The following is a 27007-nucleotide window of genomic DNA, read 5'->3' on the forward strand; positions in this document are numbered from 1 at the left end:
TAATCAATAGATAGATGCTACACAGACATACAGTATATAGATATTTATATGTCAGTATAATAAACACATGGTGTATGAATAGGTAATATTGGGTGTTTGGTCATTACAAATATTTTCCCTTAAAATGATTCAGTTTCTGTATATATAAAATTATTATTTTTTTAGAAATTGGGTTTTTAAATTTTTTAGAAGATTTATTTATTTATCTGTAGAGGGGACGGGAAGGAGAGAGGAAGACAAATATCAATGTATGGTTACCTCTCATGCATCCCCTGCAGGGAACCGGCCTGCAACCCAGACATGTGCCCTGACTGGGAATCGAACCATGATCATCTGGTTCGCAGGCCCACGCTCAATCCACTGAGCTATACCAGCCAGGGCTGTATCTATAAAATTATTTTAAATTATTATTTTAAAGTCTTCTTAATCAGTAAATATCACTTTAAACATCTTCTAGGAAATACTTCAAACATTTAAGATTTATTTTTAAAAATCAAAGTTCTCACTAGTATTTACTAGTATCACCAGTATTTATAACATCAAGAAATTAGAAATAATGTAAGTATCCAGCAATATGGAAATAGCTAAGAAACATGATAGTACCATTTAAAAGGACAGTTTCAAAGGGTTTGAAAGTTAGAAAATCATTGCAATATGGTTTGTGGGAAAAAGAACTCAAAAATACTTTCATAGCAGAATCATTATATTAAATCAGGCAAAGAAACAAAAACAAATCATCCCTCAAAACCGTGATGTATTGAAAAAGAAGTCACTAAAACTTGAAGAGTAAAATGAATTAATACATATTAGATATATACATTAATAGATTTTTTCAAATGCAGTCAGTCTGCCAGGGTCTTTGCCTAATCACCTTATATAAAATAGTAGCTCTCTCCATCACTCTTTACCCTGGGTCTGCTTTCTTTTTCTTCTTATCACTTCCTGAAATAATGATACATATGTGCATGTTGCTCATTTCTGTTGCCTTCTCTAATAAACAAGCTTTGGGGAGGCAAGGACCTTGTCTGTTTTTCACAGCCTCAAAGAGTTTCTGGCACATAATAGATACTAAGTAAAATCATGTCGGGTTAATTGAGAAATTATTGAATAGCACCTCAAATATGGTTGAAATTGTAAAAAAAAAAATACACAATTTGGGGAATAAAACATCCCACATCCTGTGAGTAATGAAATAATCTCTATTGTGTTAAGCAACCCCCCCAAGGCAAGCAATGTAACCTCACATAAACCAGATGACTTATCTGATGGTCTGATTCTAGCTTATTGGATGTAGGACTCAAGGGGAAGTTAAAGACTACCTCTGTCCAATCTCTACTTCCATAGATTGTAAAACACTGCCGTAATTCCAAACGCAGGCTCTGGGACCTGCTCTGCTTCCATGTCCTTGTGGTTCTGGTGAGTGGTCTCTTGAGACTCAGTTCAGGATGCAAGTGCTCCCTACCCAACAACACACACACCGCCAACACACACACACACACACACATACACACACACACACCCCTACCAGAGTTGGGAGATCCATGCACATGATTCCTGAGTTCCACACTCTGCAGGTTCAGGACGAAGGTGGAACAACAGGACTCTCTCGTTCCTTTGGGTCACAGACAGACTGAATATCCTAGGACACCGTGGGCTTAATTAACACAGAGCTCAGACATTCAGCAAGACTCAGGCTGATCGGAAAAAAAAAAATGCCCTTAGGAGAACACTTTGAAGATAGAAAGCCTCTAACTCCTGAATGGTCTACAATGTGTATTTTATTTTTTTGCCTTTTCACTTTATTGCATGAAGGCGTTACAGTAGTCCGAAATAAAAGCAGGCTCCAAATGGTTACATTATGCAAACCATGAGATTTTTAAACTTGTGACAAGTAAAACCCATGAACCTTCAGCTGATCGTCCTTAGCCAGTCCACTCTCTATGAGGAACTGGCGTAAGTTCTTGTGCTGCTCACCCTGCAGCTAAGCTGCTTCTCCATATTCCGGATACTCAACTGTAGTACAATTGCAGGCAAAATTTTTCTTAAACACCTTCACTAGTGTCCTATTATCGTAATCACCAGTGATGCCTTGGGCAGTAGTAAGGGTCTTCGTACTGTTTCTCTGTTGAATTCTTATGTGGATATAATTCTCAGTTCCAGCAGGAAACAGACCATGACCTTTACTTGCATCGGCAAAGGGTTCGAAAGAGTAGAGGTTCTGATACAATTCCTTTTCCTCAGTGGAAAAGGCCTGCGGAAGCTGCACCAGGAGGAGGTGGGCAGGGGGGCAGAGCGTCTGGAAGTGAGGGGACTCAAGCTCGAGGTTGCTGAGTCCAGTGTGGCAGCTCAGTGGCTGGGGCTGGTACGTATTTTAGTGTAACAGTATTTTCCTTGGAAGTTTCTGCCTTTGATATTATGCTTAGGAAAGACCTTCCCTTTTATGTATATTCATGAATACTTTATTCTAGTGTTTTATAGCCATCATTTTAAATTTTTTAAAAAAGATTTTATCTATTTATTTTTAGAGAGAGGGCAAGGGAGAGAGAAAGAGAAACATTGATTGGTTGCCTCTCCCACACCCACAAGTGAGGACCCGGCCTGCAAGTTTTAACTAATAGTTTTCCCCAAATAGTTTTAAAAAGTTAATTGACATTAACTTATTTCATATTCCAAAGTTGTGAAAATGAGAAAAAAAGTCTAGAACAATACTAACAGAAATATGATGCTAGCGACATGTGTATTTTAAAATTTTACTGTAGTCACATTTTAAAAGTAAAATAAAGTGGAAATAATTTTCATGATGACTTTTATTTAGCTAACACAGTCAAACTATCATCATTTCAATGTACAACCAACATAAAAATCATGAATAAAGTATTTCACATCTTTTTTTGTACCGCATCTTCCAAACATGGTATGCACTTTGTAGTTTAAGCACTTCCCAGTTCAGCCTAGCCAGATGTGAACTGCTCAGTAGGCACATGTAGCTAGTGGCTTCTGTACTGACGAGCACGGGTGTAGAGCAATGTTTCTTCACCTCAGCACCAGTGACACTTGGGACCTGGTAATTAATTCTTTGCTGTGGGGAGCTGTCCTCTGCCTTGTAGGATGATCACCTGCATCTCCAATATTCACCCACTAGATGTCAGTAGCATCCCTCCCCCAATTGTTGCAACGGAAAATGTCTCCAGGCAGCCAATGTCTCCAAGAGTGGGTGGAAGAAGTGCAAAATTGTCCTAGTCAAAAATTTGCCCTGGCTGGTGTAGCTCAGTGGATTGAGCGCGGGCCTGCAAACCAGAGTATCGCGGTTCGATTCCCAGTCAGGGCACATGCCTGGGTTGCAGGCCAGTTCCCAGCGGGGGATGCATGAAAGGCAACCGTACATTGATGTTTCTCTCCCTCTCTCCTTCCCTTCCCCTCTAAAAATAAATAAATAAATAAAATCTTTTAAAAAATCAATGGTCTGGTAAAAGACAGAAAACTGTACTTGAACAACAATTAAGTAAATAAATTTTTAAAAAATCAATGGTCTAGAAAAACGGGGGAAAATATGTTTAGAACAAATGTTAGGATCATCCTAGAGAGAATCTTCTTTTTATTTATTTTTTAAGGCTTTATTTATTTATCCTTAGAGGGGAAGGGAAGGAGAGAGGGAAAGAAATATCAATGTATGGTTGCCTCTCGTGAGTTCCCTGCTGGGAACTGGCCTGCAGCCTAGGGATGTGCCCTGACTGGGAACTGAACTGCTAATATTACTATAGGCACTAAATTATGGTAAGAGTACTTAAAATCATTAGTCCACCCAATTTTCATGTTTTAAAATCACAAAAAAAGAGGAGGAGGAATGGCCAAAGGGGAGGAGGTTGGGAGGAAGAAAAAGAAGAGGGAGAAGAAGAGAGAAAGGGAGAGGAAGGCAGTTTTTTAAGTACACCTTTGCACTTATTGTGGCCTCCTCCTCACAGAAATAACATTGACTCACAACTGAGCCCATCTTGGTTTATTTCCACAACCCTGGGACTCCTGACTGTGAAAATAAGCTGATGGCTGCCTGGGTTGCCACCTGCATCAAACCGTGCCTGTGGGTTCAGTCAGTGGGAGCACCCCATGTTGCTCTCTCCTAAACATGTCTACTTCAAATATCTAATATCAAACGTGACGAGCAACAGACCCCAACCTCCAGGGGAGCTAAACTCTTCCCACATCTCACTTACCAACCAGGAACTCAGTAACTGGCAGCCTCAATTAACTGTGGTGTTTTAAAAGTATTAGGATATATATATATATATATATATATATATATATATATATATATATATATAATTTTTTTTTAAAGGCAAGGAAGTCAGCTATGCTAATCACTATATAAAAAGTCAGCGTGGCGGTTGCCAGAGGGAAGGGGATGGGGAGTAGTAATGGGTAAAGGGGGTCAAATATGTGGTGATGGAAGATGCTTTGACTTTGGGTGGTGGGCACACAGTGCAATATACAGATGGTGTGTCATAGAAGTGTGCACTTGAAAGTTATGTGGTCCTATTAACCAATGTCACCCCAATAAATGCAATTAAAAACAAGAAGGCAAGGAAATCAAAATTATAGCAGAGATTTATTCATAGAGGAAAGAAAGAGGGAAAGAAGGAAGAACTAAATCAGGAGGAACACACCCTGGGATACTCACATTCATCACAATCCGATTCGCCCAGATCATTACGTGTCTGCACGATACTCAGAATGTTGACCCTTACATAAGTGGAGATCATGAGCCTTTGGAAATACCATAGTATTCTCATTCTACTTCACAATTTTTCGAAGTTTCTTAACAAGAAGAGCTAAAAATGAAAGGTCTCTGGTTGCCCCTTGGTTAATGAGGAAATTAAACCAATGAGAAGTTTCCACTCCCTAAGTGTTTCCAATTCATCCGGAACTTAATCTAACTGGATGAGCTCATTTGAAGATACTGAGAGTCTAGCTGTTGAGCATCTATACTAGCTACCCCGTGTACATCAGGCAACAACCTGATTATTTCCAAGACCTTCCACGGGCAGCTGGGACTACTGGTAGAGGAGGAATCTTTGCAGTGGCTCCGGCAGATGCAGCTTGTGGACGCTTTGATGACATGCTCGCCCCAAGCACTTCCGGACACATAGGCGGCAGAGCTGGGAAAGAGCAGGCGGGCCTAAGGAAGGAATTAAAATGGTGTGAACCTCATGCTAGTGGGGTGGGGATGGGGTGAAGGGAGACCAGAGGACTGGAAGAGGCTGAAACTTTCTAAAAGATTAAGAGAGGCTGGAGCTGTATAGGAGTTAGAGAGTAAGGTAGCAAACACATAATACATGCAGAATTTCGGTCTGCCCCTTGGACAGGGACATGTTTCTTTACTTTGAGCCTCCAGTGGCCATTATATTACTGACACTGAAGAATGAGGTTAATTAGAGGCAAGTTAGGAATGAGCTATGGGGTCTAAGGGGGCTGAAGAGGCAATGCAAATGGAAGCACTGAGCATGTAAGAAGTGCACGCAAGAGACAGAACTGTAGAGCAAGGAACAACAACCAGGAGAGTGTCAGCAGGAAGCCCAGCCTACGTGGTCAAAGAGGCAGGGTCAGGAAACAGACGTGCTGGGACCTTGGCACTCAGGGTCCCCCTGGATCGCCTGGCTCTAGCTTTCAGGAGGCAGTGCTGCCTGAGTCCTGACTCACGCTTGGAGGGCCCGCCATTCTCGCAAGGATCCCAGCTCAATAGAAGACTGGGAGAAAGGATCCAACCCGCTTAGAGCCCATTACACCCTGAACCTCTGCCTCATGGAGTCTCATGGAATCATCATGCCTGTGGCCTTGAGCAGCTTTGAGTCCTAAAGGAAAGTAAACTAACAAAGAGTCCAAAATATGGTTGAAGAGGATGAATGAGATTTGGGCTAGAATACTAGTTATACAGGGGAATCTGTAATGTCCCACTATTTTGTAACCTGACTCTATCAATGAACATCTCTTCAAGGAGATTTATGTGATTACAGGACACGGTTTTCCTTTTCAAGAAAATCCCACTGTGGGAGTACCTTGCACCCCATGAGAAATGGAGAGCGGCATGTGCAAACGGCCACGTAGCACTTGCATCCATATTGCCAAGAGGCATCCATGGGACGCAAAGCCACCTGGGAGACCAATTGCTCTCAGTTAAAATCTTTGGATACAAGAATGGAAAGTGTCTCTACCTTTCACCCAACTGAAGCTACTCCAGAAAAAAAGGAATGTAGAGAAATTATCCAGGCTGCCTAGACCAGTTCAGACGCCAGCACGAACTCTGACATAGTTGGTGTTTACCTTTCCAGAGCACAGGTGGCAAACACGAGGCCCTCCACCTTGTTTTATCCGGCCCAGCACCTTGTTTCTACCCAGCAGCAGCTCTGAGCTCCTTGCCCCTGGTTAAGGAGCAGTTACATGGATACAGTCGTAAAACTACCCTTAAAATTCAGCCCTTCAAAGGCAACCGCAAGGCTGATGTGGCCCCTGGTGAAAATGAGTTTGACACCCCTGTACAGCAAGCGGCTATATTTATGAAGAAAGAGAACAGATGAATGTGCTTATAAGAAATACAAATGCTGAACCTGGGAACATTTCTGATGGAAGAGAAGAGGAAATGTGACACCTGCTGCAAACCATCTTCTGAGCTAATAGTTGGAAAGCATCTGGGATTTCCAAACTGGGATCTGTTAAGGAAGATCCTAATTCTTCAAGCGCAGATTCTAATGACAGAACAACCATTAATGACATGGATTGCTAGAAATAACCTAGACCAGTGGTACTCAAAGGGTGGCCTCGGACCAGCAGCATCAGCACCACCTGGGAGCCGGGTAGATGTGCAGTGTTTAGGGCCCCGCCCTAGACCTCCTGAGTAAGGCTCTGCATTTTAATGAGAGCCCCATGGTGATTCCTCTGATCTTTAAAGCTTAAGAAGCACCAGCCTAGAAAGTATTCCTCAAATTATTGAGCCAAGCTTTACACTTGGAAGGTATGTAAGACATGAGGTGGTTTCACAAATCAAACTGGTGAGTGAAAGGAAACCCTTCCCCACTAGAAACTGTTTCAGAAGACTCAGGTTTGGGCTAATCATAATGTTGAGAATGGATGTTCAGGGGTCAGACTGCTTGGTTAGAATTCCTGCTTCTCAGTCGCCATGTGACCTTCTGCAAGCCTATCTCTTTATAAAGTTTCTCTGTTCCCATGTGCAGCTGGGATAGCACCACTCACTGTACAGTTGCTCCTGCTTTAAATCTTTAAGAATTCAGGGAGACTAATCTATGTTCTCAATGTAGTTCAGTGCCTGACACACTTAAGAACAAATAATGACTATTGTTGTTAATACTCTCCCAAGCATACATGATCAATCCAGGCTCTGACCGTGCCTAGATTTCTGTATAGACACAGCAGGGTTCTCTCTTTAATTTGGAATACAGAGCATTTCAGAAGGCCATCTCTCCTCCTGCGGCACCCAGAGTTGCATTAGCCATAATGGAGGAATGAGGAATGCAGACCCACCTGCTCCCTGATCCAGAGAAGAGGCAAACAACTTCATTTAGTCTGCTTTCTGAAATACACATGCCACGTATTTATCACCTCTAACTCAAGGACCTCTAATTTTTCCCTGAAATGCATCCAGATATTACAAAGGGGAGTTGTGGTCTGTGCCATTGTGTGCCTGTGCCAGGACAGATGTGGCAGTTCAGCCTTTTCATGGTAAGAACAAAGTTCTCTGATTATTTTCTTGTTATGGAAAATACAAAGCAATATTCAGTTGTCTATAAATGCCCTTTGTTTATATGTGAATATAGCCAGCATATAAAATCCCAGCTCAGCGATGCCAGCACTTGCTACCTCCTCCATGCCACTTCCAAATAAAAATTTTAAAAAAGAAGAGGAAAGAGGTAAGAAAGCCTAGAGATGAGACAGAACGGAGAGAGAACAGATGCGCTGAAGGAAGAAACATGCACACCCAGCCCTTCCTTACCTTCCCAGAGCAGGAGTGCCTGCTCCACGCTGCTTTTGGGGGCTGCCAGATCAAGTGCACATTTGCCCTGAGCATTTCTGCGCTTCAGGTTAGCGCCGTAGTCGATCAGCAGGTGGATGACTTCCACGCTGGAGTGCATGGCTGCAGCGTGGAGCGGGGTGTCCAGACACTGGCCGAGGTCAACACTGGCTCCTTAACAAAGCAGATGGCCACAGTTCAGCACTGAATGTTACATGCAGAAACACAACAAGCCTAACATATAGGAGCTTTAGGTAAAGACATCTTAAATGCCATAACAATTTGACAAATATCTGAAAATGTGATATAAGCCTAGAACCTCAGCAATGTCGATTGAGACAGGCTCAAAATACTTCGATGCGAAAAGTGTGTAAAAATATTTTTAGTCATTTAAAATACTTTACTTGCCTTCCCCTATGAACTTTGTGTCATACAAAATTAAATATTTACAGCTCCTTTTAGAGTTATTTTGGTTGTGGGGTTTGTTTTTTTTTGCAAAGGATAAAGCTAAGTGTAGTTGATATTTATATTATTCAGGGCTCCTAAAAAGATTTCTGAACTACTATAGGGAATAGAATACGATGACACATTTTTTAAAAACAAGAAAAATTTTAGAGATAAAAACCTTATTAAAGTTTCTCTTTTTAAAAATTTTATTTATTTACTTTTACAGAGAAGGGGAGGGAGGAAGAGAGGGAGAAAAACATCTATCGATGTGAGAGACATCAATGGGTTACCTCTTATACATCCCTCCCTTAGCTGGGGACGTGGCCCACAACCCAGGCATGTGCCCTGACTGGCAACTGAACCAGCGTCCTTTCCATGCTCAACACAACTGACCCAAACCAGCCAGGGCCTTACTTACGGGTTCTTATTCCAATCTGCACCTTTGTGTCAATCACTAACTTTGGGAAATCTCTAAACAAATAATAGTTTCAAGACATTTTACTTTTCCCTGGACTCTTAGTTTCTCCACATGCCTCTTATAATTTTTTTTAAAAAATCACTAAATAAATTAGCAGGATTGATCTGCAGTAGTCCATGGCAAACGCCTGTTGTTTTTAAGATACAGCGTCTTCCTGGTAACCACGCGTAGATTTCCCCCGGGGAACCTCCCTGTGATTCCTAGTTCATGTGCTGTCAGTGAAGCCCAACAGCTGCAGTACAGACCGAAATCTAAGGCTAAGCCAATCAGTGTTGTATTTTATTCCCTTGGCCACCATGACTGGTTCAGACCCGGGTATGTGACTCAAAAAAGAGCCAATGTAATACAGCTGTTTTTTCCCCCTAGGACTTAAATGGGAAAGAGAGTTTTGTTCTCTCTTGAGACCACCAAGGAGACCCATACCAAGTAAATGGAGCCACTTTCAAAGGGACTAAAAAACATGGACACTCATTTTTCCAGAGTTCTGTTTTAAGCATTTGAACATCAAATGCTGCAAGAATTTAGTCCCGCCTGACAGGAACTCCGTCTCTGAAGCCACGGAAAACCAACAAGGTTATTAATAGGTCCTTTTTCGTGACAAGATTTCTGGAAGCTACCTAATTCTAGAAGTTTCTTCACACAATCTACCCTTTGGTGGGTGCAGGCCACATATAGGGGAGTTCCGAGGTGAGGCACTTCTTGGTCAATGTTCACGTTATTTGCCAGCAGAATCTCCATGCACTCTCTGTGACCTGGTGGGGCACAAGAAAAGCTCATTGAAGTAAGTGAAATACTGAGTGTTCACAGGATCATGCAGTTGCTCATCTGGAACGGGCTTTAGACATAACAGAGTTTTTTAAGCAGAAAAAAATGGTTTTGGAAATCTTAGAAATCTACAAAATGAAACCATTAGAAAGAGAAGCACGCCCACAATTCCCCCACTTCATTCCTTTTTGCAGCCTTTGAGGTGCCTCCGACTACACTAAGGGCTCCGAGGAGCACAGCTCAAATCCTCTAGAATGAACCCACCAGTTTATACATGGAGGCTCTAAGACCCAGAGGGGTAACTGACTGTTGCTATTAGTAGTCTGAAAAGCCAGGGCTTCAATCCAAGGCCCAGCCCTGAACCCTCTCCATTACAAATCTCTCATTCTCTTCTTCACCTATGCATACAAGGTTGGGCATATCTCTGCACCATGTAGTAAAAGTTCCTTAGTTTGGTCAACCTGGAAGATACCCGTGAAAATTACTTTTAAAATCTCAAGTACAGAATATACTTACTTCAATGCACTTGTAAATTAATGACTAATGAGAACTATGTCCAAGGACTCTCCTTAGAGAGTTTGTCCAATGAACAGATAGACACAGTTCATTTGCAGCATAAGCATGATTTGTTTGGGAGCAAATGCTTCTGAGGTATCAATGGGAGCTCGTAAACAGTTTGTTCTCTTTGAAGATTTAAGTGTTTCCTTTCAAAAATCTTATCATTATTGATTAACTTAATCAAGCTTTTCTTTATAGGTAACATAAAAGTAAGCTTCTCTCAAACCTGCTTGATTTATCACAAATTCTGAGTGAAGTATAAACACGCACTAAAATATACAGATAAGGCTTCTGTAGATTCAAACTACTTATTTGTCCACATAAGTAAATATTATGCCTGGATGATAACATCAACACGTCAAAGTATTGACCCAGATTGAGTCAGCTTGTTCAAGAGGTTTAAAGCTGTAAGAATCAGAAGGACTATCTAGTCGGTACCTAAAAATTCCCTGGTAAATACAGGGAATCTAATAAACATGGTTGAATAATCCTGTCTTCTTTTTGCAGAAGAAACTGAGCCTAGTTTGAGATCAATTTAAGTATTCTCAGGAAGTTTTTAAAAAAATGAATGCATAAAAGCCAAATGATTAGCCCTGCTATGATGATATCTAACATAGTGAGATTGCTATTCATCCTCCCATTCTGTGGACACAGGGAAAAAATATGTAGGAACACATGAATTCATGTGTTTTAGGACAAATATATATATGGTACACAGATACCAAACACTCCATACGTAACCATCTAAGCACTGCAGAATTATTTCAGTAATTCAAACCATTCCCAAAGCAATCTATTTTTAAATGTGTAGATGAAATGTACATAATAGATTAAGGTCTACTCCAAATCAATATTTAAAAGATTTAAAAACCTTTATATCATTTCCAAAGTAGACTATTTCCCTAAAACTTAAAGAACTTATTTGAAGTTTGGGAAATGGCCGACATCAATTGTTCATCAACAAATGTTTACTTAAAATGTATGGGACATTAAAACCATAGATACACAGAGATTTGGGTCTTTTGTATCATTTAAAGTAATCCACCCTCCAAAATTTGCTAAGTGACATGTTTAATAACCTGGGGCAGATATTTCGCTACTGCCTTTTGAAAGAAAGCCTTTCATGCCCAGTTATACCAGCTTCTCCATCGTATTTCTGGTCTTAATTTAAGAGAGTAAGTCCACCGCTGGGTAACACAAAAATGATGCTCTTTGAGTGTGACCTTTGAAAAATGACCTTGGCCTTTCAATGGCATCTTCTTGTTCACGTTTAGTCTATGCATACAATTTTTGAATTCCTTAATTTTACTCTTTTCTCTCATTTCAAAAGGAACAAGGACATAGGAGTCGGGAGTCAAGTTCAAGGTTTCCAATGCCATATTTTGCTACTTTTTTTCCCAGTAAATAATGACTTAAAAGTCATTAGCTCCTCTAGAATATATTGCCGATTGTGAACAATTACATTTAATCTTCCATGAGAGAGACTATCAGCCTTGGCTTTTAGATACTTTCAAATTCATTTTATGTTAGTGGTTGGTGTTTTATGGGCCTGGGGGATGAGCTACTCTTTTCTAGTAAGGACAGAGACATAACCACAGTACAGCTCACAGAAGTGAGCCGATCGTACCGGCTGCCACCAACACACCAGCAAAGAGCCTCAAGGAAGGCCTGCCAGGTGACTGTCCTCAGGCAATGGGACATCTCCTCAGATGAGATGAGAAAAGGGACTGCCCAGGTAATGAGAAAAGCTGTTTCATGCCCCAGTGATATTCCCTGAAGACACAGGCAAACTGAAATGACTGGTGTGGAATTTCTAAACTGCACACAGTCTACTAGTTACGATCTGGGGAACCCTTGCATGATGAACACCAGACCAACAATTCATGCCAACTGGAATGAGGCCACCGATGTTTGGTGTGTGATGTGCTGGCTCATTTACCTCTCTTGACTGCCTCATGAATAGGGGACGCCAGGTGCACCTCGAGCTGGGCCTGGGCTCCAAATTCCAGCAGCACGTTAACACACGCAGCGCTGCCACTGCAGCAAGCACTAAAGAGGGGTGTGGCTCCGTGAACCGTCGCTCCATTGACCTAATGATGGGCAAAGAGAGACCCAGAGGATTTGCTATTTCTTTATCACCATCTCCCAGTTGCAGTCCTATATAAGTGCCTGGAGAAAAGGGTTCCCATGCAGGTGAATGAATGAGGGAACTCTATCATTACAGTATTATGTTATGATATTTTTTAGCTCTCCAAAATCCTTTATTTAATAGAATCAGAACATTCGATGACAACCTGACACACAAACTCAAGTGTGCTAATTAGGAGGCGTACAGAAAGCCTTGCTTCTCTCAAGCTGCTATGGGCAATTCTACACCTATCTGTCCTGTGTCTTGGCTGAAGTGCCAAGTTCAAGCTTCTGCCCTGGCCAGGGCTGCCAGAGCCTGAGGCCCCCCTCTGCACTGACAATAGTGCCCTGCACCAAGGAGAGGCACAGCACCACTCCAGTCACCTCTGCCCCAGATATGCCCAGTGCTTAAGAAGGCTGGGACAGGCAAAAGCCAGAGAGTCCTGGTAGCTCTCCAGTATCCTTCCTCCTGCCCGTAGTGCCCTCCCTCTACCCACCTGTGTGAGGGGATTGGGGTCCATCAAAGTTACTCCCTATCAACTCTCACCTCTATAACTGATGTCCCAAATGGGGCAAAATGGGATAAAGCTTTTAAAATGTATTCGTTGGTATTCCAGAGCTTCTTAGGAGCTTCCTAATCATTGAGGAACAGTTCTGTATGATGGTGAAGAATATAGCCCATGAAATCATTATTTGGGTTCAAATCCCAGCTCTTTTTCATTTGTTCAGATATCTTGGTTGGGATTCAACCCTCCTGTGCCTAGGTGTTCTTGTCTATAAAATGAAGATCATAAAAGAATGTACCTTGTGAGGTTATTGGGAAGATCGAGTTACTATATGTTAAATACTTGGAACACTGCCTGGTGCCCAGTAAGCATTCAATAAACATTTATTTCCATTTCCTATTAATTTGGAGCTGCTGCCCCCTCTCAATCATGAACAAACATGGCAGAAATAAAAACACTACAGAAGTCAACTCATTTAAGGTCCCCAAATCTGGACTTGCACAAAATCTCACCAATGCCCCATATTTTGTCTTTCTTGCCACAACCTTCCTTTCTGTACTACTATAATCCATAAGTTACATATGCCAGCAGTGATTCCTGAAGAGATCATGATGAAGCCAAAGACACAAAGAAAACAGCCATCAATGTGCTGTCTACAACCCTCCCCGGTGCCTTCTAGGGATATGGGAGGCACCTTTGATCTAGTATTAGCAACAGGTTGGAAAGAACAGCAGGGGAACAAGGCATTCTGGTGGGGACGATAGGACTGAAATGCAGGACAATGAGGGCTTGATATGAAATCTATTGCTTCAGCAAGTAAGAATACATGCTTGTGATCATCAGGACCCTAAATTCCTCATTCCCCATTAAATTGGAAAGTTAAACATGAGATGCTAAGATGGCAGAGACAGACAAGGACAGGGAAAAATGTGTGTAAATTTATACACTGAGATTTCTACCCTTTTTACATTTTTCCTAACAAATATTTGGTGCAACTTATTCCATTTGTTTTTACTAAGTATTATCCTCTTCCTTAGTCCAGGAAGTCTTCTGACTTGATTGCCTATAAGCTTCTCTCTCAGTTCAGGTCAGCACGCATTTATTGAGCACCTATAAGGTGCCAATTTTTATTTTATTTTATCTTTTCCCTTTTTTTCCTAAATCTTATTGTTGTTCAAGTAGAAACAAAAGTTAAGACAATTGCCTCTCTTTGAATAGGTTGAATTCTTCCAGGGAAGACAAACACACAAAGAGATCATTAGGTCATTTTGATACAATAAATACTTTAGATGAGCATAGGAACATGACAAAGGAGAACACAGACTTGAGAAATATTTAAGGGAGTAAAATTAGCAAGATGTTGTGATTAGTTAGGTAAGGAGATAGAAGACATAGGCTGCTCCCAGGTTTGGGGCTTGGAAAACCAGGAAAATGTCTCAACTGGCCACAGGGGCCAGGAATCCAAGAGGAGGAACCGGTACCAGAGGGAAGAACATGATAAACACAGTCTCAGATGTGCTGAGTTTGAGGTGAACAAGGAAGTGTCAATTTCAAGGAACTTCCCACTGGTTGATCAACTCCCGCCTGTTCTGTCTGTCATCCTGATTTAAATGTTACATATTTTGCCAAAGGCAAGGGACCATGTCGTTCTCTTCTCTTTGCCCCCCACAGAAGCGCCCAGAGCAGTACAGCACACTCCTCTATGACCCAGCACTGTCTGGTGTTTCCTACCTACAGCCTGCTTGTGACTCCAGTCATCTGGCTGGAAACGAAATGGCCCTCCCCCAACCCTACCCTAACCATTACATGTGACTTGGCTAAGGGTAACTTGAAGAAACATTACGTAATGAAAATACACAACCATTGTGGCATCAGGAAAATCACTTTGCCCACAGAAGACTTTGCCATTTGGTTCTACATGTAGAAACCCAACTCCCATACAAAATCTAAAGGAAATCTTCATTAAGCACTTAAAAACATCACAGCTCATGAAATAAAGAGTGCAAGGGCTGAATTTAAAAAAATGAAATCATCAACAAAACAGTGTCTGGCAACTAAATGTCCCCGAGATTTTCAAAAGTTTTAATTTTATAATTCTATTCTGATTACACACAGCACATCCGTCACTCCTTAAAAAAAGGGGGGAGAATTTAAAAATAAGATAAACTCAAGGGGATCACTTGGTAGATTGTATAAATGTCTTCTTGACCATTCGGAAATGTGAATAAGGATGGGGCCAGACTTGCACACCCACAGTGGGTAAGCAGTCTGGAAGGTCATGTCTCTCTGGACGGTAGTAGCTGCACTTGGGTAGACAGACCTGCCAGGCAGGAGCATTTACTCACCTGTGCACCATTTTCTAGCAAGGCCTTAGCACAGGCTACATGACCTCCAAGGCACGCCTCGTGGAGAGAAGACACCCGGTTAATTGTCACGAGGTTCACGTTGACACCCTACAATTTGGAGAGAAGTGGGTTAAAGGCTGCATTAGCAACAGCAATGAAGGCAACCTTGTGGGATATGCTTTTATTGGCCTGAGGGAATCATATAGAAAGAAAAAGAGGCCATGGCCAGGGGAATCTAAATATGGCACGGGAGCCTTGAATTCATTTCTCCACCAGATGCTTATTCAGCATTCTGAGGCAGGCATTGTGCTAGTAGCTGGGTCTTGAAAGTTTATGACACAGGTCACTTGCCTCCAAGAGCCTAGTGGGGAAACAGAAATGGGGGGCGGGAAGCAGCAAGAATATATTGTTACACAGGAAGTATGTTCAAATTTCAATCGGCAGCATAGATATCCTTGAAACTGCTTGGGAAGTCAAAGAAAACTTCACATGTGACGTTGTGTTTAGCTAAGACTTAAAACATAAAAAAATTTCAAGCTAGCAAGGCAAAAAGAGCAGAGTTGACCCTTGAACAATGCAGGGGTTAAGGACCCCTGCTCAGTCAAAAATCTGTCTATAAATTGACTCCCCTAAAACTTACCTAGTAACAGCCTACTATTGGCCAGAAGCCCAACTGATAACATGGTTGATTAACACATTCTGTATATGTATGACATGCTGTATGCTTACAATAAAGTAGGGAAAAGAAAATGCTATTAAGGAAATCATAAGGAAGAGAAAATACACTACAGTACTGTAATCGGGAACAGAAGGATGACCTCCAGGCTTAAGGGTAGATAGTGAAGTCAGTGGTGCTCCCAGGACTCATACGTCTGAGTAGCAGTGCTGCTGCCTGCCACTACCCGACTGCGTATGGAAGTCTGCGGTGCCCCACTATGGGGCCAGGGGGCTGGCCCTCACACCATCTCCTTCCTCAGCTCCCAGTGGCTCTGCCCAGCCCTAGCACATACCCCCTCTCCAGACTGCCATGCCCCACCTTTCTTGTCTTGGAGTCCAAGTGACAGAGGACAGGAGCAGGCCCGCTGCTGGCCAACTCAGACTCCATGCCCTGATTTCAACTTGGCCCTTACCATTCTCCCCCAGGATTACCATTTTCTGTATGTGAAAGGAATTAGGTCCCTGGTTGATCCTTCATAGCTGAGTTGGTTTTGATTCTCTGCCTTGTAACTGACCTGCTGAAAGCTTCTAAAACCTAGTACTTGACCCTGAACCCCAAACCCCAACCTCATTGCCCACCATGTCCCGCCAGACCTCCATGGTGCTGCCTGTCCCTTTCCATTATTGCCCGTCCCTTCATACTAGGGCCTCTCTATGCCTCTTTGGGGGCATTTTCATGTTCTGGATGGGACATCATGACTCCAGAACTGCACTGTATACTTCAGGTTGGGTATAGAATACAATGGCAAAAATCCCATTTCCTTTTCCCATATATGATTTGTTTTCAAGGAAACAAAAACAAGTTAGTCCAAAAGATGGCAGCAATGTGCTAGGAAAAAAAATCAGTACAAACTCAAAATCCCTGGAATTGTCGAAATATAATGCTGGGCAGACCTGAAAGAATATCAAGGGAGGCCCTGGCTGGTGTAGCTCAGTGGATTGAGTACAGGCCTGTGAACCGGAGGATCGTGGTTTGATTCCCAGTCAGGGCACATGCCTGGGTTGCGGGCCAGTTCCCAGCAGAGGACTCACGAGAGGCAACCATACACTGATATTCTCTCCTTCTCTCCTTCCCTTCCCCTCTAAAGATAAATAAATAAAATCTTTTTTTAAAAAAAGAATATCAAGGGTGAATCACCTGCACTGTACATGAGGAAATGGAGAAGCACAAAGTTCAAATTATTAACAAGACCTGAGGCTCCCTGGCTGGAGGTGGCAGCCAGTGTGATAATCAGGAGTTTCTGATCCTGAGTGGAACATTTCACAGCACACAGCGCTATCTTAATGTAAAACAAAATGGAGTAAAACATTTTGGCTAGTGAGCAAAGCCAAGGAAGTGGGGTGTACCAAGGCAGAGTTAAACTTCTCTATGAAGAATGCTTCTTACATATTTAAGCAAATGACAGAAACCAGCATGCTTCTGCAATGTAGTTAAAAATAAGCACGCTCAATGCAATGTGGTATTCTGGACTGTATCCTGGAAGGGAAATAAACACTTGTGGGGAGACTAGTGTAACCCCGTAGTTTAGCTGATGGCATCGTGCCAATGTTGATGTTTTATTTTTGACTAAAGTACCAAAGTCATGTAAGATGTTAACACTAGCGGAAGTTGAGTGAAGGGTATATGGAAACTCACTGTACTATTCCTGCACTGCTTCTTTAAAATCATTCCAAAATTCTGTTTATTAAAAATACTAATAAAAGTATTAAAGTGGGAGGCTGAGAGGGAGAAGGTGGATATAAGATTTTTCACTGTGTACCTTTTTATATCGTTTTCTTTTTTGATCTATGTGAATATATGACATATTAAAAATAATCAAATCAAATAGAATTTTAAGTACCTAAAATAAATAAGCACTTGATAAAATCAAGTACAAAGCCTATGTCATAATTACTGGTAATTTTCTTTTTGCCCCTCTTGAGAACTAACGCAGCTCATAAAGGAGAGGAAAAAAAGGTAAACACACACACACAGACACACACACACACACACACACACACACACATCCAACGAGCACTGTGACCAGCTGTTTCAAGTTTAAATGGTAAGGAAGCCAGGTTCAGTGTTAGTCAGGTTGTGGAAAAAAAGATATGATGACTCACCTCCTCTGTACACTCACAGATGCTAAAACAAACAAAGCAAATGGGGCATGTATACTCTCATTCATTTCACTAATATTTCCAAGGCCACTATTCACTGTTCAAGGGATACAGTCATAAATAAAAATAGAGGCCTTAATCACTAAGACTTTAATAAATCCTCCCAAAGGAGTAAAATTTACCCATCTTTCAATCTAGTTTAATGTTTGCTCTTAGAATAGTGTATCACCGGGGTAGGCAGCCTCTAACATGGCTCCTGATTCCTGGTACTGCTCCCTGGTATTATCCCTGGTGTGGGGGGCTGGATTTACTGACTCGTATCTACTGGCAGAAGGGATGGGATATCCCTTTGGAGATCAGGTTATACTAAGGCCTCCTTCCTAGGTTCCCTCTCGTGCTCTCTCTGGGGAACGCCACCTGCCACCTCGTGATGTAGGCACTGCCCCATGGAGAGGCCCACATGGCAAGGAATTGAAGCTGACCAACAACCACCTGAGTGAGGTTGGAATCAGATCCTCCCCTAGCCAAGCTATGAGATGACTGCCTGTAAGGGGCTCAGAGCCAGAGCCATCCACCTAAGCTGCTCCTTGGCCAACAGAAAATGCGAGGATCTAAGTGGTTTTTTTTTTTTTCCAGCTTCTATGGTTTTTTTAATCCTGAGGATATATTTATTGATTTGAGAGAGAAAGAGATACAGACAGAGACAAAAGAGACAGGCAGAGACATCAATGTGAGAGAAAAACATCAATTGGTTGCCTCCATACATGGCCCAACCGGAGATCGAACATGCAACCGAAGTATGGGTCCTGTGCAGGGATCAAACCTGAAACCTTTTGCTGCACAGGGCAATGCTCCACCCAACTGAGACACCAGGCCAGGGATTCAGCCCCTATGTCCTGAGGTAATTTGTTACACAGCAATAGCTGACTTCTGCAACTTCAGGGATGCTATAACTAAGGCACCCTGGGAGACTCTAAGGTGAATTTGTACCAATAAACTTGAGGGAATTCCCCACCAGCCTCACAAGGAAACTTCCTGTAAGATAAAGGAAAGCCCAGAAGGGGCAAGGTGGAAGTGGGCAGCTTCCCTAGAAAGGAGAGGCAGGAGGAAGAAATGGTGAGTTGTAAGAGGATACATGTATCTGGAATGGCTATGCTGGACACAGTGAACCAGACCTCTGCTACAGGCAAGGCTAATAAAGAAGGATGCTTGCTTATAAGATAGGCACAAAAAATCCATCAGTTTACTTACCTGTGCAATTAAAGTCTTAAGAGCCAGTAAGCGCCCCTGAGCCGCAGCTTCATGAAGCGGGGATCGATCAGCCCAGCAGTCTGAAACACAAATCAAGCTCAGAGTCAAGGTCTGGAATATTATTCCTACAGCTCAGTCATGCTGCCCACCCACTGTGAGAGGAGGTTTGGGGGAAGAGGACACAAGCTTGTACCAAGCAGCAGGCTCTCTCATCAGCTACTTTGAGGATGACAAACCACTGAGTGTACAGCCTGTTAGTTTGTTGGTAGGTGCAGAGAGAGCGCACAAACTCTCTCTGGCATTGGGAGGCAGTTTTAACAAGCAATAGATATGGTCTAGTGCTTGAATTAATGGCTCTAAATAAAGCAAAATGAAGGGCCAAGCTGGACAATGAGTTTCCCCGGCTTCATCTTTCTCCTGCCTCTTACTCTCACCTCTACCCTAAAGATTCAACGGCTCATCGTGCACCGTGAAGGAAATTCTAGTGGGTCAGGGAAAACAGTGTTGTTCTAAATCCCCTAGGTAATTGTCTGTTTCATTTTGGTCATGAAGCATGTCTGTTATCATAGTGCAGAATGTCTTTTTTCAGATGGCCTAACCCTCCAAAAGTTTTTCCCTAAACAGCTTTGTTGGGAGCAGTTGAGTATGATGGCTAGGCATGGGACCAATGCAGCCACACTGCCTGGGTTCAAATCCAACCGTGACCACTTTTTCTGCCAAAAATGGACAAGTTACTAAAATTACTTGAACCTCAACTTCCTGATCTATAAAACGAGGGTATAGTAATCTAGTATTTAGCTAAGTAGGCCAATAGCATACACCCATGATGGTAGGTGCTCAAGACAATTTGTTTGTAAGTACATACAGTAAGACAATGTTCTAGGGAATGGCCTCAAAACTGCCTTAGAAACATTTATCTTGTCATTGTTAGTCAGCAAACAAGATTAACCAGCTAAAATGAGCATTTAAGAAATAACCCTCTATTAAACAAGCCAAAAGGCAATTACTTGTTTCGGAAGAAAATCTACTCCAGTGTGCAAAATCTGGGCATTCTTCAAATTATAACTGTGCTCTTCTAGCATGTAATACAATTTGGACTTAACATGAAGGGTCATCTTACCAACCTTTCCCAGGTGATCCTGATGGAGTTGAGCGTTCAGGTCCCTCATACTTGCAACCTTGGCAAGAACAATCCCGCCAAAGGTGGAAGGCATGTGAATATCAGATAGCTCAAGGCCTCGAAGACTGAGTAAACTTTTCTAATTGATAAGATCCAGGGCTATAAACAGTTCAGTACATTCTCTTCTCACACTGAAACTCAACTTTGATACATGAATAGGGGGAAAGCTAGAATGAACTCGATAGGGTTGGGTTGGATTGAAATTGGAGCAATAGGTATGAAAATGTGATCATATGTGTGTGTGTGTGTGTGTACACACGGTAAGTCCTCACTGATATAAATGAATATATATAAATTGGGAGGAGAGTTCTCCCTTACAGTAGAATTCCAGCTTAGAAATGTAGAATAACAGAATCTACATCAAACCATCTCCCTGCAAAATAATAACTAGTTATAAAGAGAACAGGGGTAATTTTACAGCAAACCAACATTGTAGATACCACCTTACCCAGGGGATCCAAGATAACATCGCAAGTGGTGGGAACAAATCGGCAGTGTACCACCTGCTGGAACACACTGAACATCATGGACCATGGGGAGCGATGCAATGGGAAGCCCAAGCCATCGCTCAGTGATATTCCTGCTCAAAATGCATAACCTAAATCTAACAGGGACATTGCGAACCAACTGAAGCTGAGGGGCATTCTACAAAATAGCTGGCCTGGAACAAGTTCAAAGAGGGACTAAGGAACTGTTCCAGAGTAAAGGACACACAACATCTGAAGGAAACGTGTGCACCTGATTCCATCTTTTTCTATCAGGGATAGTAAGACGGGTGGGTCAATGTGAATGGGCTCTCTGGGTGAAGAGAGGTGGGAATTATTTGTACCACTTGTAAGTTTTCTGTCATTTTTAAATTAGTTGCAAAATAAAAAAGTGTATATATATAACACATATTACATATAAATAAAATGACTAGTATTTTCATATTCTGCATATAAAAAAGAAAAGCAGAGCCCTGGCTGGTGTAGCTCAGTGGATTGAGCACAGGCCTGCGAACTAGAGGATCTCGGTTCGATTCCCAAGTCAGGGCACATGCCTGGGTTGCAGGCTGGTTCCCTGCAGGCCAACTCCCAGCAGGGGATGCACAAAAGGCAACCATACATTGATGTTTCTCTCCCTCTCTCCTTCCCCTCTAAAAATACATAAATAAATAAAAATTTAAAAAAGAAAAGCAGATACAACTGTTTTCATTTCCCCTTGTTCCTAAGTCAGTTAAAAGCTAATGAGGGGAGTATTTTTAAATCTCTTAGACATTTTTAATTTGCATAAACAGGGAATGACACAACATATGCATATAATCCTCAGTGAACCTTGGTTTTCTTCTAATACATCTCCATCTCATTCAATGTGACACGTGCATCACACAAGCTATATGTTGCCCCCTTGCCTAACTGCTCTTGGAAATGAATCCTGGCACTTGGGTTGCAAGGACAGTCTTCCCAGCTGACTAGAAGGCAACATAGCACCCTGACCAATGTAAGGAGCAAATCCCCAGCTGCTTGCTACTCTTTTGTTCTAACAACAGCCAGTCAACCAAAGTCACCTGAAGGTACCATAAGTGCTTGGTTCAAAAATAAAAATAAGATGCCAAGTAGTAATTTGCTATTACTAACTTAGAATACCAACATGAAATGGCTTTATTATTTCTAAAACTTGCCTCCAAGGGGGTGGCAGAGTCCCCTTCCCCTGGGGAGCAGGAGCCATCCCATCTGCCTCCTATTTCCAGTAACTTTGTCATTCATCAGTCCCCCAAGACCTGCTCTGTACACACAACCTGGAAAGATCTCACAAACGTATGGTGAGTGAAGGAAGCCTGGCACAAAAGAGCGTGTGCAGTGATTCCCTCCTATAAAGTGTGGGAAAGGGCCAAACTCACCTCGGGTGACAGGATTCCAAAGTACCCTGAGCAGGGGTAGGGGCTGGCCGGAAGAGGGCCTGGCACGGGCCATGCTGATAATATGCAGTTTCTTGCTCTTGGGAGCTGGTATAGCCGATTGTACCTGCTTTATGAAAATTAACCCACTGTTCACTTAAGATTTGTGCACTTGTCTGTATTTACATCAGAATTGGACACAAGGATTTAAAAATGACCAGCTGACTGGTCAGTCCACTTTAAAGCTGCACTCTTTGCTCCTCTGCCAAACCCAGGCAGGGTCTGGTCCTCTCTGTCCCCCGGCAGCTGGAGGCGAAAAATCAGCACGTTCTCAAACACGCCTCCGCTTTGTTCTCAGTGCCAGCTCCTCTGGTGCCTGGGCAGTGGGGAGAAACAACAGGGACAGGGAATATGTCTCCCCAGTTCACTGGAAGGGGAGGCCAGTCCAGCTCACTGGGCCTCAGCAGGTCTTACATCCAGGCCCCTTTCCTATGCACTGGCATTTCACCCCCTGTCCTATGGTCCCCCATTAATGCAGCATCCTCTGGTGTCTCCTACTCCCACCCCCATGCTTCTGAGGTTGCGGCGAGTCTGTGGGGCCATCTTCCATCCCACCAAGAAAGAGGGAATGGCAGTTTGTGCTGGGCGTCTCACTCACCCAACACTACTCTCCAACTCTTCCTTGAATTGCGTAAGATGGGATGGTCCAGTGCACTGCCTGAGCAGACTTCAATTTGAGGGGGAAATACCAGACTCCACTCCTTCCAGCACCCCTTATCTGAACTTGCACTTCCCCTGGAGCCCCCATCCCTCGGCTTTTGAGAGACAAAGAGTCTTGCAACACCCCCAAATGCATGACATCCCCCTCACCCCGCAAGCTTCTAGTAAGTGCAAGAAACAGGACTGAAATCCATGGTTTGAGACTTTTGAACACACCCTCTTCTAGTTTTAAGAAGTACTGGTGCTTAAATTCTGCCTGTCCTCCTGGTAGATTGACTTGTCTGGAGTGTTTTGCTAATATGCACCTTCTCTCTATGGGTAATGTGGATTAAACCAACTATATCACCTTCAGTGTAGAAATCACTTTTGTTTCCCAACTGGAAACAAAACCACTCTCAAGGAAGTCACCTTTCCAATCACATGTTTTCCAGCACTTGCTTGGAAGGACCTTGAAGAGTTTTCACACAAAACTCTTTTCCAGAAAATTCTGCCAAGGTGGGCTCTCCTGTTTTTCTACTCTTTTCCCAACACGCAGTCTCTTATTCTTATCATTCTTGTTTTGTAAATTGCAGATAATTGTGAGAAATTAAGGATAAAAGTTATTTGGCAGCTCAGGAGTTTTTCCATTCCTTTTAGGAAATATGTAACCAAGCTCTCCAAATAAATGAATGCTGAAGTACGAATCAGTCAGTCTCTTCTAAGACAGTCTATTTTTAATTATTTGGCAGAATGCCGATGTCACAGGGCTGCAAGCACATTATGAGGATAGTTTATACTACAAATATGTTTACTTGTTCCTGACGAGGTGTACGCAAAATGTTCAAGTACTTTTCATTCCCCTCTTTCATTTTTTCTCACAATATGATTTCTATCTCTACTTCTCCGAGTCTGAATAACAATGTCATGACAACTTTGAAAACGGTAGGTTTCAATAACAAAATTGGGTAGTGTTCAAGATAAAAATCAATTATATTTTTCAAAGCTTCTGCAATTTTTACCCTTCCTAATTTCAGCAAGCATGTGAGATTACTGGTTTGTTATGTTTTAAAAACCAGCTAACAGGTTATAATCTGCAGTGCACATGGAACTGTCTTTTATTCTCTTAAGTTCAAAATCATAGGGAGCAGTATCTTCTCCTGCAGCATTTACCAAAAGGAATTTCCAAAATACAGGCAAGGCCCCAGTGGAATTAATGATATGTTAGATAACACAAAGATAATTGTAAAAAGCCTTACTATAATAAATTCCCTGAGATATCTAAGATACTATATAGTAAATTGAGTTAAAGGGCACACGCACTCTCTAGAACACTCCGCTCTGGTCAGGAGATGAACTAAGGTCAATGAACATCTTTTTGTAGTGTATTAGAGAGAAGGTTCCTTCGAACCCCTTAGGAACAGGGGAGCTGAATTAGGTGACAGGTGGGGCGGAAGAGTCCCTACTGAGGACTGCTTGTCCCTACTTGCGAAAGCCAGCAGGACCTCTAATGTATAACAGCTCAGAAGATGGTTGGCCAAAGGCTGAAAAAACCAGCAGCAAAAGTGAACAAGAGGAGAAGGCTAGGTAGAGGATTGGGTAAGAATGTACCCAAGACAGGAAAATCCTATCCAATTAAGACAAATAGGAAAGAGGAGTCGGACTGATGAGTCAGGCAGAGGCATGGCCATCACGTCAAGGTCAGTCCTTTGAATTTAGAATGAGGACAAATAATTTTAAGTGTAACACTTAGAACAGAAACAGTCTTTTAAACTTGCCTCTAAACAGCACAGAAGGGGGCAGGATGCAATAGTTCTACAATCTCACATCTGCCATAGTAGACATCCCCCAAGTTCGAAAAACCAAGTTTCCCCCAAGGTTGACACAAATTCTTTTGGCAGCAAAACATGGCCGAGACTCGGGTTAAGCAACGTATTGTTTTTAACTTGTACTTTCACTTGCTGTGATGTGTTCATTATAGAAATATCAAATGTTTGATTCTGGGAGGCGGCTCTACGCCCTGATGCTGGGATTGCTGCGTAACACTCAGTATACATTCTGTGTGATCTTTGCAGTATTCCCCAAAACTCCTGAGTCCTATCTGGTCCAAGCGTTGTGAAAATGCATTATCAACCTGTATCTATATTTCATTTATCAAGTATAGTAACCAAGTTACTGGATGAAAAACAGCTTCCATTCTGGCCAGATTAGCAAAGGTTGAAAAATCACACACCACATCTCTGGGGAGAAAGTGCAGGAAGAAAGGAACATCTATGGCTGAGGGTGGGATCCAGGATCCGCCTGATGCTCCAGAGGCAATGTCAAGGGCCAATGACAACATGTCAAACGTGTATGCACTTAACTGACAGACTAAGCCAAGTAGCCTAAGAAAAGCAAAATCAAAATAAGCCAACCATAGCTTATTTCAATCCTGATGAGTTACCTACAAATGTAAGAGGTTGAACCACAAAGATACATTGAATGCTGTATTCCAGAATATGAAATTCCAGGAAAAAAACCTTCCCCCAAAGATTTTACAGTATAAAAAAAATACGCTTAGTGGGGGATACGATGCTAGGTGCTGCTTCCAAAAGGAGGAGTGCTCGGGCCTAAGGTGACTGAACTCTGCCCTGGGTGCGCTGTTTACCGCCCTCCTTGTTTCTCACAGCCCCGATGATGGCTTACAGGCACATAATACTCCTGGAAATCAAGACATTTCACCTCCCTGAGACTTTTCTCGGTTCGCTAGGTAATGTATTAATGAAATGCCACATGGTCTCCCAACAAACATTCATCCAACCAATAAACAGGAAAGGGAATTTCTGGTCTGAGCTGAACACTTGCACCAAATTTTGTCCTTGATTTTTTTTTTAATTCATTTATCTTTAGAGGGGAAGGGAAGGAGAGAAGGAGAGAAATATCAGTGTATGGTTGCCTCTCTTGAGTCCCCTGCTGGGAACTGGCCTGCGACCCAGGCATGTGCCCTGACTGGGAATCGAACCGTGATCGTGTGGTTCGCAGGCCCTTGCTCAATCCACTGAGCTACAACAGCCAGGGCTGTTCTTGATTTTCAATACACCTAGCTTGAAATATGTGGTATCTGACTGCTAACAATGTCAAAAGGAACGCTGTTGGAATCATGTAGAAACCACTACTTCTGGCAGGTCACTGCCTGTATTATTATAGAAGGCTTTATTGACCAAGTCTCTATTGTGTGTGTGTGTGTATGAAATTAAACTGAGAAATAAATATGCACTCTCTTCTCAGCTGCCTCTTGTTAATAATAATTGAAAATAAATTTTTGACTTTTAAATCCATGCTATTTACAAATTAAATGGAGATTACCCTAGTAGCTTGGGCAGATATATCTGAGCTAAAGAATAAATGAACTCAATTTATGAGATTTGTATTATGGCCCCAGACTTAATGATGCTTATTTAGGCTCTGACTATTATAGAACCTTTTTAAGAGTGTACCTAACTAAGGGCCACAAAGATAAAAACAATGCACTCAAGCAACAGAAAACATTTGTAATGCTCTTGCCAACATTGACTTTGTTGGACTTTACCTAATTTAAACCATGATGGTTTTAAATAATCTATGAGAATATCAAAAACCACATTACTGAAATGTTTAAAAAGCCCCCTGCCCAGATTTACAGAATAAATAAGAAAATAGCTTTTTCAGATCATGCTTAACTTGAAACTAAAGGGAGTTTTTTTTTTAAACCAGTCTAAGCAACATACCTCCCTGAAATGTGTGACAAATGTAATCCCCAAAAGAAATCTCTTTCCACACTCCGGGCCTTCTTACACTTCTTGAAACATCAAGATCCTTCTCATTGTCCCCAGTTAATTGAAGCATTCTGAGGGTTTGGCTCTGGAGGTCTTATCTTATTTCCTTGGATAAGACTGTCTTCAAAGTCATCTAGTGTATTCGAATCA

General features: G+C 42.2%; 1 protein-coding gene and 1 pseudogene across 1 annotated transcript; both read right to left on the reverse strand.

Moving 5' to 3' along the window:
• Positions 1-1876: 1876 nt before the first annotated feature.
• On the reverse strand, positions 1877-4705 carry LOC118987280 (eukaryotic translation initiation factor 1-like; annotated as a pseudogene).
• On the reverse strand, positions 4489-26991 carry ASB11 (ankyrin repeat and SOCS box containing 11). Its single transcript, XM_037046337.1, has 7 exons — positions 26810-26991; positions 19312-19391; positions 15244-15351; positions 12205-12355; positions 9560-9694; positions 8000-8191; positions 4489-5173 (listed from the first exon to the last, which is right to left on the reverse strand). Exons 1-7 carry the CDS (start codon positions 26925-26927, stop codon positions 5049-5051), a joined length of 909 nt encoding a protein of 302 aa, XP_036902232.1. The 5' UTR covers positions 26928-26991; the 3' UTR covers positions 4489-5048.
• Positions 26992-27007: the final 16 nt, after the last annotated feature.

This window comes from Sturnira hondurensis, unplaced genomic scaffold (assembly GCF_014824575.4).
Source record: "Sturnira hondurensis isolate 20B ecotype Veracruz unplaced genomic scaffold, ASM1482457v3 Scaffold0005220, whole genome shotgun sequence".
Lineage (NCBI taxonomy): Eukaryota > Metazoa > Chordata > Mammalia > Chiroptera > Phyllostomidae > Sturnira > Sturnira hondurensis.